General features: G+C 32.6%; 2 protein-coding genes across 3 annotated transcripts; both read right to left on the bottom strand.

Moving 5' to 3' along the window:
- Positions 1-1,197: 1,197 nt before the first annotated feature.
- LOC109150331 (ribosome biogenesis protein BRX1-like) lies at positions 1,198-16,869 on the bottom strand. 2 transcript variants are annotated; one of them, XR_002049125.1, is made up of 10 exons: positions 16,701-16,869; positions 16,014-16,216; positions 15,780-15,921; positions 15,376-15,454; positions 15,105-15,229; positions 14,169-14,270; positions 13,482-13,550; positions 13,297-13,395; positions 12,239-12,441; positions 1,198-1,445 (listed from the first exon to the last, which is right to left on the bottom strand). XR_002049125.1 is itself a non-coding variant. In XM_019298225.1 (9 exons), the coding sequence occupies exons 2-9, from the start codon at positions 16,205-16,207 to the stop codon at positions 12,310-12,312; spliced, it is 942 nt and encodes a 313-aa protein (XP_019153770.1). In that variant the 5' UTR covers positions 16,208-16,216; positions 16,701-16,869; the 3' UTR covers positions 12,013-12,309. The 2 variants fall into 2 exon arrangements, 1 of the variants encoding a protein (XP_019153770.1); XM_019298225.1 differs by lacking the exon at positions 1,198-1,445 and having other exon boundaries at positions 12,013-12,441.
- Positions 1,421-4,278, bottom strand: LOC109150402 (ribosome biogenesis protein BRX1 homolog). The gene is made up of 8 exons (XM_019298311.1): positions 4,189-4,278; positions 3,909-4,053; positions 3,607-3,616; positions 2,806-2,881; positions 2,412-2,546; positions 2,038-2,106; positions 1,844-1,942; positions 1,421-1,507 (listed from the first exon to the last, which is right to left on the bottom strand). Exons 2-8 carry the CDS (start codon positions 4,042-4,044, stop codon positions 1,421-1,423), a joined length of 612 nt encoding a protein of 203 aa, XP_019153856.1. The 5' UTR covers positions 4,045-4,053; positions 4,189-4,278.
- Positions 16,870-18,298: the final 1,429 nt, after the last annotated feature.

The raw sequence follows: 18,298 nt of genomic DNA, 5'->3' as shown, positions 1-18,298 counted from the left end.
ATCCAATCATCCATGACTTATAGATTGTGTGATACATATACATAACACACACCCCACATATATATAGACTCATATGAGTTCAATTTGTATTCTCTGCCGCCCAAATTATCAGTAATTTCATCTCACAAACATCAATATTGACTAATTGTTTAAAAAATATGTATTGAAATTATAAACTTAAAATATGTATTGAAATTAGAAACTTAAAAAAAAAATGTATTAAAATTAGTAACTTAAAAAAAATATATGTATTGAACAAAAAATATATATATTGAATAAAAAAAAAAAGATGTATTGAAAATAGAAACTTAAAAAAAAATATTTATTACCAAGTGGCTTGTGGTCCACTGGTATCGGATTGTTCCCCTATGTGGGAGGTCTAGATTTTGAGCCTCATTGTAGGCATAGGTCGTATGGGTATTCCCTTCCTTTGTAATAATAAAAAAAATTATTTATTGAAACTTAAACAAATATTGCATAAATAATTAGGCATTAAAACAAACAAACAAACAAAAAAAAAAAAAAGCAAAACAGTGATTGGGTTCATTTTTTTAAAAAAAAAAATTAATATTTTAATTAATTAAGTTTTGAATTAAAATATTATTAATTATACCTTAAAAAATATTGCATAAATAATTAGGCATTAAAACAAACAAAAACAAAACAAAAAAAAAAACAAAAAAAAAAAACAAAAAACAAAAGAAAAACAGTGACTGGGTTCATCTTTTTAAAAAAAAATAAAAAATAATGTTTTAATTAATTAGGTTTTGAATTAAAATATTATTAATTATATCTCATAAATGAGGTTTGGTCAAGGTGGTGCAAATAGCAAAATAAATCCTTATTTGGCTATTTACACCACCTATGCAATTATTAAAAGTTTTCACCTTTTTACAATTTCAAAATATTTTATATCCACTTTTGGTCAAAGGGTGGTGCGAATAGCAACACCCTATCCTTATCACCGCATTAAAAACCGTATAATGCCTTTGTCCGCCCGCCAAAAATTAAAAACCGACATTCCTTTTTATGCTACCCAAATTGGGTATTTCCTGATTCCGACAGCAAATGCACCCTTTAGTCTACAAGATGGTAGATGTAATAGAAGGTAACGAAGGACGCAATCACTTGCTGGCGAGCCCAAATTTAGATCTTGACAAAAGCTCAAGACATTAAAACTAGGTCACAATTTCCAAAGAAATTCAAAAACTCAAAATTTGTTGTGATGTGATTTCCACGATACAACAACTCTGCAACTGAAAACGCATAAAAACATCACATGCCTTCTTTTTTGTTATCCTTTCTAATACTCATACTAATTTTTCTCAAAAAGAAATGTCTATGGCAACATAGATGATGATGATGGTGCAATTCAATGGCGAGATGAAAAGAGGGGTCGGTAAAAGAGGCATATGTGAGACTATGATTCCTCACTGCGCTTAAATGTCTTTGCCTTCACCTTCTTCGCATACCTGCCAGCTTTCTGTTTCTTCTCTAATGATCGTACCTGGAACCACGCATGAAAGATAAATATAATTTGTGCTCATCTATATAATTTGTTTCAACATACATGTCAGAACGAGCTCACTAAAGCTTTTCAGAAGCCAGTTGAGCTGACTAACCCCATATAACCATACGAGCTGTTTTTACTTGCCGAAAAGAACTTATCCTGAAGGGATTAATTGAAGCAATTTATCCTACTTATAACTATTGCTTATATAACCAAACAAGGTTCATGTGACCTGATTGGTGAGTCAAAGACTCTCTAAGCCGCCTTACATCATCTAGAAGCAATGCACTTAGGTTCTGCATGCAGAGATTAGAGAACAACAATGGCACTTACTTGGTTTGGAGAAACATAGAATGGATTCTCATAAAGTGTCGAGCCTCCAAAGCTACCACCAAATATTTTTATCGGATTCAAGCAGAACCATGGACCAACCTATGCACAAAAATGGGAAAGGGAATAATTAGGATTTAATCAGGAAGATTATGATGTTTGTTGCTATATAAAAATCAAGAGTTATGATTACAAACCTCAACAAGGGTCATTTTTTCTAGGTCTCCACCGTCTAATTTTTGTGCGCCACTGTGGGGAAAAGATATCTGTTCAAAAATTAAGGCAAGCACACAATGTGTTAATGTAAAAAATAACAGAACTTACTTTATTCAGTAAGACTCGAGGAAAAATGTAAATGCAACATCGAAAAAATTGAAGTCTCCCATGACACAATAAAAATCACCCACTGACACTACTAACATAAATATTTAGGCAAGCATCTGATTATAAAATCATGAGATGTCTCAAAAACAAACAAGACAAACAATTCCTTAGCTTAACCAAATCATACTTACAAAACACAAGTTTAACCTTTAGACAAGAACGAATCTGATGATAAAGTCACAAATACCTCAAAAAACAAACAAGATGAGCAGCTCTTTAGCTCAACCAGCTCGTTCAAGGTTGCACCTTTACTGCTCTTTGACTCCACTTTGTTGTCTTTCTTACAATGAGGCAATAGTGATACCAAATTCAGCATCAGGCACTACTGGAAATTATAGAATTTTCGGTCACCTGAAAGTGATCTTAAATCAAGTTGAAACCAAAAAGTGGTCGGAAATAGCAACAAAAGTTTTTCCGGATACCAAAAGTGGTCAGAACAAGACTTTCGATTTGATTTAAGATCACCTTTAGGTGGTCAGAAATTTCAAAATTTCTAGTAGTGAGGTGCCGATATCTGAAATCCCCAAAATTGAAAGAATCAATCTACATATCATCATAAAACTTGTAATAATAGAACAAACCCAATAATAAACCCCTAAAAATAATAACATGTAGCTAATGCGGCGGCTAAAGGTGATTAAAACCTTCTCTTTATTTCTGAGAATGTTAGAAATTTATATAGTAATGGAGATTAATGTTTCAGATGGACTACCAAGAAAGCTTAAATAATATTTGGAGTTGTGGAGTTATAAATATTATTTTAGTTTGGTAGAAAGTAAAATGGGAAATATGTTTTTCGTATGGTTTCGGCCATTAAACTTCACTTTCGGCAAAATGAAGTTTCGGCCAAATGCTTCTTTCGGCCAGATGATCGAAGCTAACGAAAGTGGACTTTCGTTAAATGAGAATTCACTTTCGGCTATGTAAGTACATGCACGTAAGTTCACTTTGGTTTTAATTTGGAAACTTTCGTTGATTTCCATGTTGGAGCATGCATGTCGAACAAAAGTAATATATATATATATATATATATATATATATATATATATATATTCATGATTCGGCCTTAATGAAATTATCGAATGTTGCTTTCGTTTGTTTGCTTTCATATGTGCTGAATGCATGGATCTTTATTATATATATATATATATATATATATATATATATATATATATATATATATATTAATTATTTACTTTGCATGGTAATAACATGCAATGTTATAATAAATATATATAATATATATATTTTACTTTGTTATTTTGTATGTTGTGCATGAACCTATGTAGGTTCATATTTAATGATAATGTATATGGTTCAGTTATTTTTTCCCATGCTTGATATATCTTATGGAAGTTAAATTTTAAATTTAAATGATTAACTTCCATGTAACTTCTCCAAACTGCTTTGTTTGCATCTATAAATATTTGGAGAAATGTCTGAAAAGATACATGTAATAAACTTGCATAAGACTGAGATATTTCACAGTACTGCATTTCTAAGGAAATTCTTAAACAAAGTAACTTAAGAATTTCATCATCTTTTTGTATCCCATAAGATTAAATCTTGAACCTTGCTTAGTATAAGGGAGATTTAAAGCTTATAGGAAAGTGATCACACGCCTGAAGATCCTGTTTCCTCACTTCCCTATCATCAAACACTCCATATCTCTAACAGAGAATACCCACAGAAACGCTTTCTTTTTCAGGTTCACCTTCATCTTTCCATCCCAAAAGGGTTCTTTTGGGCCTCTCTGGTACACTTTCATCTTTATTAGCATCAGCAGTTATCTGCTCGCTGTGTTTTCGCTTCTTTCCCATGGTTGTGCTCTAAAAATCCATTTTTCACAACAATTTAGCATTGGATTCAATAAACCTTAAACAACTTAAACGTATAAGTTATGGCTAAAACACGAACTAATAAAGGCCAAAACAATCGACCACCATTAATATGCATGTTTTTACCTTGATATTGAAGGGCTTTGAATTCTTTGCTCTGCTTTTCAGCTGAGACTTTGAGGGGATGACAGCGTCGGTCGACCGTCGAACTGAGCAAAGATTAGTTGTGGAGGACAATAATAAAGCGGTTGCGAATGCTTGGCCAAGTGGCCGATCAAAGGGGTAACAACGATGGTTGTGGAGGACACACAGACATAAGCTATTTAAAAAAATAAAAATAAAAAACAAGGATGGCCATTACTTGCTACTCTTACAATTACTATGGAGGAAGGAGAAAATAACTCAATGGTCTCTCTTTGTATGGGAGGAAATGTCGATATTCAAATATGACAAACACGAAATCTTAACAAAACACTGAAATCGTCTTGAAAATAACAAAATGAAAATATGTATCCACTCCGACTGATTTGGACCTGGTCGCTCCCCATCTCCTAGACGGATTGCCTTTCAAGGCCTGGGTCACTCCCCATCTTGTTCAGCAGCTGCTTAATGCTTTGACTGTTCAACTTTCCTATCTTTTCCTCAAGCTTCCGAATCTTGAAATTCATTTCAAATTGGATAGCAGTTATTTTAAAAATATTTCTAGACAAGTCATCGAGGCCACCTTCAATTTTGAGTGCTCCATGCACGTTGTCAAGAGTGTTATGCAACACATTAACAATCTGAACCATGGCCGCCCACCTATCCTCTATCCCCTCAGAGCTATTCAATTGATCAATTATCTCTTGAAACTCCTTCACCCCTGCTCCAAGGAAAACAAACTATCCTCCACCTTAGCCTTGTTGCCTGGTTCATGAACATCACTTTTCAGCCCGTGGACGGCCCCTTCCAACTCATTAGCGATAACCTTCAACGCATCCAACTCCTCCGCTATGTTATCTTGGTTGGCCATAACCCCGATTATCTAACATGAAGATGAAGTGTGTTAGCTAGTGGTTTTCATGTTTTTCACAAAACAGAGGTTATGCTAAGGGCAAAGGCATACAGGAATGAGTGAGAGATTGCTATAAAAATATATATATATATATATATATATATATATATATATATATATATATATATATAATTGCATGCACATGATTTTTATCCATCTATACAAACAAAAAAAAAATTAAAAAAAAAAAAAAAACGACAACATAGTCAAATGAAAGGCTTCTTCTATTCAAGTCTATATTCTATTGCAGATTTGTAATAGTAAGTCAAAGCTTTTAAGGACTCAGTTGTGATATTAAAAAAGCATGATAGTGCAAAATGGAATTATAAAGCATAATATAACCAATGCATGGTGGTGAATTGTAATAACAAAGAAATAAAATAATCTCAGTGCTCCCATATATGCTCACATGGATCCTTTGTATTCTTTTTCTCTTTCATACTTGTCATTAATTCTAAGGTATGCAACCAAAGTATAACACAACAAATCAAAGCAAGTGTATTTTTGGCTTCTGGAAAACTTAGAAAGAAAAGAAAACAACTAACCTTGTCTGGCACCAGTAAGCTTGACTTGCACACCCTTGTCAACGAACTTTGCCAAATCTAGAATTGTTTCTTTTCTACCTGACTGTAGGAAAGAAACAAACAACAAGCCTTTAATATAAAGCAACAAACATAAATAATTGAAACTGTTTTCTGTATCTATTTTTAGATTTTTGTTTCTGATCTCGACTAGTAGCTCATGTACAAATGCACAATCAGAAAGCACACGGGCATACACATATAAAGCTTAAAACCATTAAAAATTGGAATTGAACATAGGAATTGTGCAAGGCATGTCTAATTCAAGATGATCTCTCTGAATATGGTGTTCTAATTCAATATTATATTCATGATAATATCTTACACTTATGACTTATCTATGTGCAGTACGAATATAGCACTGTAATGCATTCTGAAGATGATGGATAAAAAAGAAATCAGACCAATCATGCTAATCAATTGAATTTTGAAATTCATGATAATATCCTACACTTATGACTTACCTATGTGCAGTACGAATATAGAACTTTAATGCATTCTGAAGATGATGGATAAAAAATAAATCAGACCAATCAATTGAATTTTGGAATTCATGGCTTATGGGATGACGTAGAGATTCGAACCCATGACCTTTGGTCTGGCTCTGATACCAAATTAAAGCATATGCTCCATCCCAACTAAAAGCCTAAGCTAATAGTTAGATTGCACATTGATAGCGATATACTCAGCTAATAGTTGGATTGCACATTGATAGCGATATACTCAACAGGCTCTGATACCAAATTGAAGCATATGCTCCATCTCAACTGGCTCTGATATCAAATTGAAGGATGTGTTGCATCTCAACTGGCTCTGATACCAAATTGAAGCATGTGCTCCATCTCAACTAAAAGCCTAAGCTGATAGTTGGATTGCACATTAATGGCTATATGCTTAACATGCCCCCTCACGTGTGCGGTGGATTCCAAACAACACGTGGACCGTAGTCGCTTATGGGATGACGTAGAGATTTGAACCCATGACCTTTGGTCTAGCTCTGATACCAAATTAAAGCATGTGCTCCATCCCAACTAAAAGCCTAAGCTAATAGTTGGATTGCACATTGATAGCGATATACTCAACAATCTCTGATACCAAATTGAAGCATGTGCTCCATCTCAACTAAAAGCCTAAGCTGATAATTGGATTGCACAACACGCGGACCGTAGTCACTTATTGGTGGCGTGAGATTCGAACCCATGACCTTTGGTCTGGCTCTGAAACCAAATTGAAGCATGTGCTCCATCTTTGACAAACACGGCTTAGCATCTACAAAATACATGGCAGGTTTTTATCTTCACATATGCATTCAATTATATCGTGGCAAGACAGAAATTCAACTGAAAAGGATGCAACTGAAACCGTCTGAAAATCTTAACAAAGCACTGAAACCGTCTTACAAGCAAAAGCAAAATGAAAATAACAAAATGAAAATATGTATCGACTCTGACGGATTTGGACCTGGTCGCTCTCCATCTCCTAGACGGATTTGGTCCTTTCAAGGCCTGGGTCATTCCCCATCTTGTTCATCAGCTGCTTTGTCTTCTCAATCTTCTTGTCTTTGAGAAGGGAGAGAAAGGGAGAGAAAAGACTGCTTAATGCTTTGACTGTTCAACTTTCCTATCTTTTCCTCAAGCTTCCGAATCTTGAAATTCATTTCAAATTGGGTACCAGTTTGCATAACAATATTTCTAGACAAGTCATCGATTGGAAAATATTTTCCAGAAGCCATTTTACGGGTTTCCATACGGACCCTTAATGGAAAATTCTATAAAATCTTATGATATATATATATATATATATATATATATATATATATATATATATATATATATATATATATATATATATTAATCCGGTGCACACCCCCTAGTCAGCCGAGCCCGTGCGCATACTTCCTGATCGTTGATTTTGATTTTTTAACGATTCAGATGTTTTGTTAATAAAACCCACGTGCGCTAGGTGTGTAGATAGGCAAGGGTGATTTTGTACTTTCTCTTTGTCTTTAATATGACAACTCACTTTTTTCGCCGATTAATGTGCGTACTGTTTGTAAAACTCTACGCCTTGCTCTATGTTCTCAAAACGTTTCCCACGATATGGCTTTAATGAGTCCTCACATTCTGGGATTGCTTCTTCTGTTATTCCAAGATATATTCCGTTATCGTTCTCTGTTCCCTCATCTACCGCAATGTGTGTAAAATTTCAATAGGAGCACGTCGTTAGGTATGGTTGCATACGGCACATGGCAAAAAGCTATCGTGCACATGAAATATATAATCATGGCACACAATATGCAGCAAAATGAAACAGATCAGCATTCAACAAACCTAGGCTCTATTAATTTCTTGTCATTAGGAGGAGGTCGTTAGGTATGGTGGCAGACAGTGGCACATGACCAAAAACTATCGTGCACATGAAATATATAATCATGGCACACAGTATGTAGCAAAATGAAACTGATCAACATTCAACAAACCTAGGCTCTATTAATTTCTTGTCAGTAGGAGGAGGTCGTTATGTATGGTGGCAGACAGCGGCACATGACAAAAAGCTATCGTGCACATGAAATATATAATCATGGCACACAGTATGCAGCAAAATGAAACTGATCAACATTCAACAAACCTAGGCTCTATTAATTTCTTGTCAATGGGAGGAGGTCGTTATGTATGGTGGCAGACAGTGGCACATGACAAAAAGCTATCGTGCACATGAAATATATAATCATGGCACACAATATGCAGCAAAATGAAACTGATCAGCATTCAACAAACCTAGGCTCTATTAATTTCTTGTCAATGGGAGGAGGTCGTTATGTATGGTGGCAGACAGTGGCACATGACAAAAAGCTATCGTGCATATGAAATATATAATCATGGCACACAGTATGCAGCAAAATGAAACTGATCAGCATTCAACAAACCTGGGCTCTATTAATTTCTTGGTAGTTTGTTCTTTGCTGGCGATGAGTTTTCCTAGTGTTTGTCTCCGGTTTTATATTTCATTACACAGAACTCCACCACCCCTCTCCACGGATCGCTAAATCATATGATCATGCACACGTCTTACCATTACTCTACATCCAGGCAGTACTCTATGTACAGTATACCGTAATAATATTTATTGTGTGTCTAATATTTAGAGCAGTTTCTCCCTTCCCGTCCGTATTGTTGTCAATTCTCTTATTTGCCCCCTGTTAATTATTCCTGGCGTTAATAATAAGAAGAAGTTTAATTCATTATGCATTTTTAATTATAAAATATACATAAACTTATATAATAAATGAATACTAATAACAATATATATATATACTATACTAATAAGAGCCCAAGAGAGTTAGGCCTATTATGGGTAGAAAAAATGGCGGTGAAGTTTTTTAATCAAATGAATGGCTCAGATTGATCAGATTTTAATTTTTCCTTAAGATTTCCTAATTTATCCTTAATGAATATGATTTTCCGTTAAATATTATCTTTTTCGTTAATTTCTTTTAGTTCACCGTTAACTTACTCATTGATTTCAATAAGAAAGGTCTTAGGTTCGAACCTCATCCCAATCAAAGTTGATATAATTAGTACTTTATTTTACTCTTATTAAATTAAATACTCCGTAATAATTTAGTAGCTACAACAAAAAATAATACATATGCATTCTTTAATTTAGAATTATGTGTCTACAATGTCTTTATTCAAAAAAAAATTATTCATTATCTATAAATTAAATAACAGAAATAATTTCATTAGTTATATTGTATTTATTTTTCTCCAATATAAAAAATCTTTACATTCAAATTCATTAATTGATTATATTCGCTACATTGTCCCTACAATGCTTTATTTAAAAAAAAATTATTCATTATCAATAAATTAATTAAGAGAAATAATTTTATTAGTTATATTGTCTTTATATTTCTCCAATGTAAAAATTCTTTACATTCAAATTCATCAATTGATTATATTCACTACATTGTCTATTATCTTTTTTGTGCACTATTTTTTAATTAAAGATCAAAGTTATAATACAAAATAGTGTTATATATTTATTTACCAAGTATTTTATTAATACCATGAAAAAATTTAAAAAAATATATATAATTAATAAAGCCAATCATATTAACTACTTTGAGGGATCACAAAGAGAGTATTCAAATCAGACAACAAATTGAAGTGAGAACTACCTCGCAATGTCCTTGTTTGACAATCAGCAGTTAGCGGTTAGCGTTAGCGGATTATATTAGCGAATTTGACCAGCGAATTATATCAATGGTTGGTAAAAATATATTTAAAAAAATTAGTTGTTTAGATTAACATGTAAAATGAGCTAATAATAATAATAATAATAATAATAATAATAATAATAATAATAATAATAATAATAATAATAATAATAATAATAATAATAATAATAATAATAATAATTGTTTTAAAAAATAAAAAAATAAAAAAAAATATAATTAAGTCAACCATATTAACTACTTGGGGGATTTATTGACAATAAGAGTATTCAAATCACACAACAAATTGAAGTGGAAAACTATCTCGCAATGTTCTTGTTTGACAATCATTAATTAGCTCTTCAATATTAGTATATATTTAATATTTTATGCCCTAATTTTTATTTGTTCTCCCTTATGTCCCGTATTTGATTTCAACCATACCTATACAATTATTTTATTGACAATTATAATCAATCTTGACTATATTATCTTGCATTTGTAATCTTAGAATTGCCTATTTAAATACTCAAATTTAACATTCAATTATCCATGCATGAACAATTCTAATATAATCTTGTCTTGATATACTTTAAAGTACTTATTTAAAAAAAAAAAAAAAAAAACATTGGGCATTATCCCAGCGTAAAAAACTAGTATATATATAAGTGCAGAGCGAAACCTTATTCCGGCCACAACAAAGTGTAGTATCTGTTCATATACTTTCTCAACCTACTGAAACATAAAGAACCAATAACGCCTCCACTGAGACTCGAACTCGTAACCTTCCAAATAAAAGTCCAACTTGGATACCATTAGACCACATAGTTTTGGTCAAATAGTGGCTATATATTTCCCTTGTAATCCAAAAATAAAAAATTAACAGGCATGGAAAGTTTGAGAAATAATTGTTTCACGGCGTAATTATATATTAAACTAAGTCACGTTTTTTTTTAATCCATAATATAATGAAAGTTGTTGTGGAGATTTGTGCAACTGTAACTTGAGTCATGCAAAATAAATGATAAACATACAAATACAAATATAATTGTTTCGAGTGTGCCGAAGCTCATATAACCGAGTTGTTAGAGAACGAGCACATTTATCTAATTTATGAAAATACTAAATAGTGATAAATAAAATTTTTAAAATTATAGCACCGCATGCGTACATCTAGACATTAGCTATTAATTTGAGCAATTATTTGCACAAATTCAAACAATGATATATAACATTAAAATACATAAACCCTCCAAACCATATCTTTGCACTATATAATATTTGATGTTCTAATTTAAATAATTATATATCGATTCAAATATTCGTAATATATAACAACAAATTCATTCCGTGCATCGCACGGGTGAAAATACTAGTCAAGTTTAATATTAATATACAAAATTTATATATTTATAAACTAAGTACTATTAAATACAAAAAATCAAATTTAAGAATAAGTAAAAATAATAAAGAATAAATAATTAGTTTAACCAATGAATAGTAAGTATGACAGATAAAATGAACAGAGAAAGTATTAACTTCCGCAAACCGCCCTAGGTTTCGTTGTTCGTCACCTCTAATTTTTAGATTACTTGTTATTATATTAATATTTGTGGTATCATAAACTTGTAGTCTACAGTGTAAATGAGCCAAGCAGCTCTCGAGCTACTTAGTCAAAGCTCAACTCGAGCTTAGTCAACTTCAAGCTGAAGCCAAACTCGAACCAGCTCATTTCATAATCAAGCCAAGATCAAGCTCAAAAGTTTTAGGCTCATGACTCATCAAACCGCTCGCAAGTCATATACATAATTATAGTCAAGCGGCTCACAAGCCATTCAGTCAAAGTTCAACTCGAGCTCGTTCAACTTCAAACTCGAGCCGGGTCATTTCATAACTAAGCCGAATTCGAGCTTCAATTTTCTAGCTCGATCAAGCTCAAACTCGAGCCTACCTATTGTTTATCAAGCTCGAACTCAACTCGTTTCGTACACCCCAACTCTACAAGATGTTAGATGTAATAGCCAATGTAACAAGGACGCAATCACTTGCTGGCGAGCGCAAGTTTAGATCTTGACAAAAGCTCAATACATTAAAACTAGGACACAATTTCCAAAGAAATTCAAAAACTCGAAATTTGCTGTGAGGTGAATTCCATGATACAACAACTCTGCAGCTGAAAACGCATAAAAACATCTCTACATACCTTCTTTTGTGTTATCCTTTCTAATACTCATACTAATTTTTCTCAAAAAGAAATGTCTATGGCAACATAATAGATGATGGTGGCAAGATGAGAGAATATTGTAAAGAGGGGGGTCGGTAAATGGCCATCTCGAGATTGCTAGTTGCTGCCACTTGGTATCGGGAACCAAAATTGTGAAACCACAAACTATTCATCAGTCCTTCCACATATCTGAAAATTCATCAAGTTCCATCGGATTTGACAGCTGATGCATCTTTCTCCTAGTCTTTGCCTTCACCTTCTTTGCATACTTACCAGCCTTCTGTTTTTTCTCCAATGATCGTACCTGGAACCAGCGTGAAAGAAAAATATGACTACTGAACAAATAGGTTAAGTAAAAACTGCAGGAGAGGTTACAAAGCTAGAGACTCAATGCAGTATGCTCAAACAAACCAACCAATGCATTATCAAGGTTCCATGGTAATATTACATATTCTTTCAAGATTCACTAAAGAGTTAACGCAAAGTGTCATCCCATACTATTTTGGCCCAGTTAGATGACACAATCATTATACCATGGACCATGGTCCACCTTACAAGATGGATTATTATTGACGTAAGGTTCATTTTTAGTACACTGAATGTTCATTTTTTGAGGGTTCATTTTCAAGTATACCTCCAAAAAATGTACTTTCAGTACATTAATATTGAACATTCAGTATACTAAAAATGAACATTTATTTGTGGTCTACATTGCAATGTGGACCATGGTCCATAATATTATTTGACGATGAGCTCATTTCCACTTGATACTTACATAAACACTATGAATGTTTGAATAGGCTTACAGGCTAATTAAAATATCATATGGCCACTTATAAAGCTAGTTTGTGCTCATCTATATAATTTGTTTCAACATACATGTCAGAAGAGCTCACTAAAGCTTTTCAGAACTCAGAAGCCAGTTGAACTAACTAACCCCATACAACCATACAAGCAGTTTTTAACTTGCCGAAAAGAACTTATCCTGAAAGGATTAATTTAAGCAATTTATCCTAGTTATAACTATTGCTTATATAACCAAACAAGGTTCATGTGACCTGATTGGTGAGTCAAAGACTCTCCAAGCAGCCTTACATCATCTAGAAGTAATGCACTTAGGTTCTGCATGCAGAGATTGGAGAACAACAATGGCACTTACTTGGTTCGGAGAAACATAGAATGGATTCTCATAAAGTGTCGGGCCCCCAAAGCTACCACCAAATATTTTTATCGGATTCAAGCAGAACCTTGGACCAACCTACGCACAGAAATGGGAAAGGGAATAATTAAGATTTAATCATGATGTTTGTTGCTATATAAAAATCAAGAATTATGATTACAAACCTCAACAAGGGTCATTTTTTCTAGGTCTCCACGGTCTAATTTTTGTGCTCCACTGTGGGGACAAGATATCTGTTCAAAAATTAAGGCAAGTACACAATGTGTTAATGTTAAAAATAACAGAGCTTACTTTTGAGTGGCATATAAAGAACAAAACTTCCATTTGGAAAAAGGTCCAAGGCTTCATTAGCATATATCCATAGTTTATATTTATTTTCTCCCACAAAAATCATTCAAAGAGAATAAAGAAATAAAATCTCCCAATTTCCATAAAAGAAATTATTCAGTAGCTAACCCCTAAACACCATGTACATCAGATGTATACTCATAACAGTATTTATTTAACAAATAAGAAACATCCTTTATAGTCTGTAAGGTGTCATGCATCAGAATGAGGTAATGCAGAATAATGGTTGCAGTAACTAAAAATGGCATCCTTTACTTAAAAGGTGAATTTTCTTAGAAGATGGGAGATATTTGTAAGATGGAAATCTTACTCTGGAATTCACCTAGAACTCTAGTAGCATACTTCCATGTAGAACCTTTAAATGCTATGAATGAGAATATATATCCATACCAAAGTTCAAAAGCCATATTTAACATGTATAATCAAACTTTAGGGGGTATTACAAGATCAAGAGAAATGATGAATCATACACCAGGATAATGGAGAAATAAAGATCTAAAAACCTGATAATTCCGGAACCAAATATGGTCATCAACGATAGAGAAAGCAAATACATGATCATGATAAGGCTTGGATTTCCTCTGATCCTTAGGAGTTCCAAATATCTGACAATAAAAAGAAACAGTGACACATAAGAAGACTGTAGTAATGCTCAACACTTGCAAAATACCACCCTTTTCTTACACGGAAACCACATAAGATAGTCCAATGTTTTTATAGAATGAAATATTGGTTGATTTTAATTTAATAAAATCATATTTCATTAATTCAGCAACAATCTTAAACGTTCCTATAGTAGTACTAATTAACATGAAATATGGTTGGGACATTGTAGCAATGAAGATGTGTGGTTTAACCAAAACCTCAACATTTTATGATACCACGACTACTTCACAATATGCACACTTTTTTTTATTTTGATGTTTAATAATATTTTAATGCAAACAAAAATGAAAACTAGAAATATGACTCAACAAAATGGAGCAAAAAAGCAACATCCTTTATAGACAATAAGGTGTCATGCATCAAAATGAGGAACTGCCGAATAATGATTGTAGAATATACTTAAAAATGGCATCCTTTAATTAGGGGTGAATTTAATTAGGAAGTGAAGAACCATCAGGTGGAAGATATCTGTAAGCTGGAAATCTTATTCTGGAAATCACCTAGTGGTATCCTTGCATATAGAGCCTATAAATGCTATGAATGAAAAATATGTATCCATACTGAAGTTCATAAGTCACATTTAACATGTCAAGAACTTTAATTCAAGCAGATATCTGTAAGCTGGAAATCTTATTCTGGAAATCACCTAGTGATATCCTTGCATATAGAGCCTATAAATGCTATGAATGAAAAATATGTATCCATACTGAAGTTCATAAGTCACATTTAACATGTCAAGAACTTTAATTCAAGCAGAGGCAAGTGATAAACACCTGCAATATCATCTCTTTCAAAAGCTTCCAATGTGGATCTTTATCAAAATTGCTTGAGAAAGTTAGAATAGGGCGCGAGCCTTTCAAGTGATTTCCAGTAAGCTTCAACTCTTCCATTGTGTGCACTGCATAAAAAAATAAGAGACTTCTAAGAGAAACATCGCCAAGGGCACTTCATTAACTAAGTTCATACACTAGAGGTTCATATTTACAGAAATTAGAACAAACACAGGAACATAAATCTTCATCCAATACTGATTTACTTGATTACCTGCATTGACTAAAAACCTCACAGATGGACCATTGGGGCACTTGGACATCCATAAATATAGGTCTTTTCCTTTCCGGCACTGTAAAGGGAAAAAGGCAAACATTAATATTTTTGGGGAAGATACCATGACTATATACATATTCAGCAAGGCATAAAGCAAATTTATTCAGTAAGACTTGAGGCAAAATGTAAATGCAACTTTGAAAACATGGAAGCCTCCAATGACAGGATAAAAATCACCCACAGACACTACTAACATAAATATTTAGGCAAGCATCTGATTATAAAATCATGAGATGTCTCAAAAACAAACAAGACAAACAATTCCTTAGCTTAACCAAATCATACTTACAACACACAAATTTAACCTTTAGACAAGAATCTGATGATAAAGTCACAAATACCTCAAAAAACAAACAAGATGAGCAGCTCTTTAGCTCAACCAGCTCGTTCAAGGTTGCACCTTTACTGCTCTTTGACTCCACTTTGTTGTCTTTCTTACAATGAGGCAATAGTGATACCAAATTCAGCATCAGGTGCCGATATCTGACATCCCCAAAATTGAAAGAATCAATCTACATATCATAAAACTTGTAATAATAGAACAAACCCAATAATAAACACCCAAAAATAATAACCTGTAGCTAATGCGGCGACTAGAGGTGACTAAAACCTTCTCTTTATTTCTGAAAATACCCACAGAATCGCTTTCTTTTTCAGGTTCACCTTCATCTTTCCATCCCAAAAGGGTTCTTTTGGGCCTCTCTGGTACACTTTCATCTTTATTAGCATCGGCAGCTATCTGCTCGCTGTGTTTTCGCTTCTTTCCCATGGTTGTGCTCTAAAAATCCATTTTTCACAACAAGTTAGCATTGGATTCAATAAACCTTAAACAACTTAAACCCTAGAGGTATAAGTTATGGCTAAAACACGAACTAACCAAAAAACATTTACAAAAGGAAAGTGCAGAAAATTTCAAAATAAAAATTTGAACTATATGGTAGAAAGCATTTTATAGTCATGAGGCAGTTAGTATTGTAATATGACAACGATGAAAAAGATATAATGGCCAAAACAATCGACCACCATTAATAGCAGGGTTTCAAGACTGAATATTCACAGCCAACATTGTTGAAGATAAAAACATGCAAATAAAGGACACTACAAATCAATGAGAAAAACTAAGAAAAAGTACTGGAAAAAAATACCAAGAGACGGAAAAAAAAGAATTAACTTTACAGATTGCCACAAATCCCACAATGGACAGTCGAAATCACCGGGCAACGTACATTACACACTGAAGAGTGAGAATTAAAACAATTTACCTTGATATCGAAGGGCTTCGAATTCTTTTTCTCTGCTTTTCAGCTAAGACGTTGAGGGGACGACGGCGTCGGTCGACCGTCGAGCTGAGCAAAGATTGAAGAGTACGTGAGAGTGAGAGGGTGATGCAGCGTCCAAGTTAGGGTTTCTAATTCTTTTTTTTTCTTTTTGAACCAGGTTAGGATTTCTAATTCTAAAAATCTAAAATGCCTGATGGGCTTAAGGGGTAAAGCCCATGAAAAAAGAGGGCAAATTCTTAAGCAACCGTTATGTTATGGACCCGTGTCCAGCATACATTATGAACACGGAACGGTGTCGAAAATGACATCGTTATCTTCTATCATTTTTTTTTTTAATTTCAGACTGCTTCGTTATAAGAGCATATGTTCATAATTGTATCACTATATGTTATAATTGTAAGTTCATAATATTAGAGCTCTATGTTCATAATTCCATAATTGTACATTCATAATTCTGTAACTGTACATTTATAATTCAATAACTGTACATTCATAATTTTCAAAACTCTATGTTCACAATTTTAGAGCTCTATGTTCATAATTTTATCACTATATATTCATAATTGTAAGTTCATAATGTCAGAGTCCTGTGTTCATAATTCCATAACTGTACATTCATAATTCCATAACTGTACATTCATAATTGCATAACTATACATTCATAATTTCACAAACGGATAACGTCGTTAACACCTTAACGACGAGACAAAATCAATTTTTTTTAAATTGAAATGCAGTCGCTTTCTCTGAAAACGATGTCGTTTTGAACTCGTGTCTACAATGCATAGTGGACACGAGTCCACGGCATAATTTGTCATTCTCAAGTGGCAATTAGCTAACATGGATTACTTTTAATTTTTATTTTTTTTTTTGAAAACGTTGATAGCATTAGTTAATTATATAATTTTAAAGTTATAAATTTAAAATAATATTTATATCTTTTTTAAAAATATTTTTTTAAAAAAACAAAACTTTCATAAACTGTTTATATGATTAAAGTCCGTAAGACAATCATACATTTTTAAAAACACTTTCATATTTTAAAAAAAGTCTATAAAAGTCATTAAAACTCTAAATTAATTACACCCTTACAAATATTTCATAACTTCAATTAATACATTATTTATAGTTTTCTTACAAAATTTTTTATAATATAATAATATATAATATATTTTAATAAATCATAACTAAATTAATGCATTGCAAAATAAATAGATAAATAAATATTCATTGTCACAAAAATAGAATGTATTATACATTAAAAAAATCAATTAATTTCCACTAAATGATATGCCAATAAAATTATTTCTTGAACGAATGAACCAGCTAATATTGAGTAATATAATTATAAAAATGTATGGAATGAAAAAACATTAATTAAAATATTCTTTTTAGTATATTTATTTTTTATTGCATTGATTTCACCTTGTTGGGTGTCTCTCCGCATATCCGGAGCTATTTTACTATTTTAGTTCTCCATTCATTTGCACGTTCTTGTTATTGCTCTTGAGTTTCAAACACTTGTTCAAAATTATTTACATCGTTAGTTGGTAAAGGTTAATGGAGATATATCATTATCT

The sequence above is a fragment of the Ipomoea nil genome, unplaced genomic scaffold (genome assembly GCF_001879475.1).
Source record: "Ipomoea nil cultivar Tokyo-kokei standard unplaced genomic scaffold, Asagao_1.1 scaffold2279, whole genome shotgun sequence".
NCBI lineage: Eukaryota > Viridiplantae > Streptophyta > Magnoliopsida > Solanales > Convolvulaceae > Ipomoea > Ipomoea nil.
This window is presented reverse-complemented; position numbering and strand designations above follow the sequence as displayed.

Coding starts and splice junctions, on each gene's coding strand:
- LOC109150402 (XM_019298311.1), bottom strand. CDS start 4,044: ATGGGAAAGAAGCGAAAACACAGCGAGCAGATAACTGCTGATGCTAAT. Junction 2,547..2,805: donor TTTTAGGGGTTTATTATTGG/GTTTGTTCTATT, acceptor AATTTCCAGTAG/TGCCTGATGCTGAATTTGGT. Junction 2,107..2,411: donor CATCTTGTTTGTTTTTTGAG/GTATTTGTGACT, acceptor ATTTTTGAACAG/ATATCTTTTCCCCACAGTGG.
- LOC109150331 (XM_019298225.1), bottom strand. CDS start 16,207: ATGGGAAAGAAGCGAAAACACAGCGAGCAGATAGCTGCCGATGCTAAT. Junction 15,455..15,779: donor CATCTTGTTTGTTTTTTGAG/GTATTTGTGACT, acceptor TTCCCTTTACAG/TGCCGGAAAGGAAAAGACCT. Junction 12,442..13,296: donor TCTATGTTTCTCCGAACCAA/GTAAGTGCCATT, acceptor CGCTGGTTCCAG/GTACGATCATTGGAGAAAAA.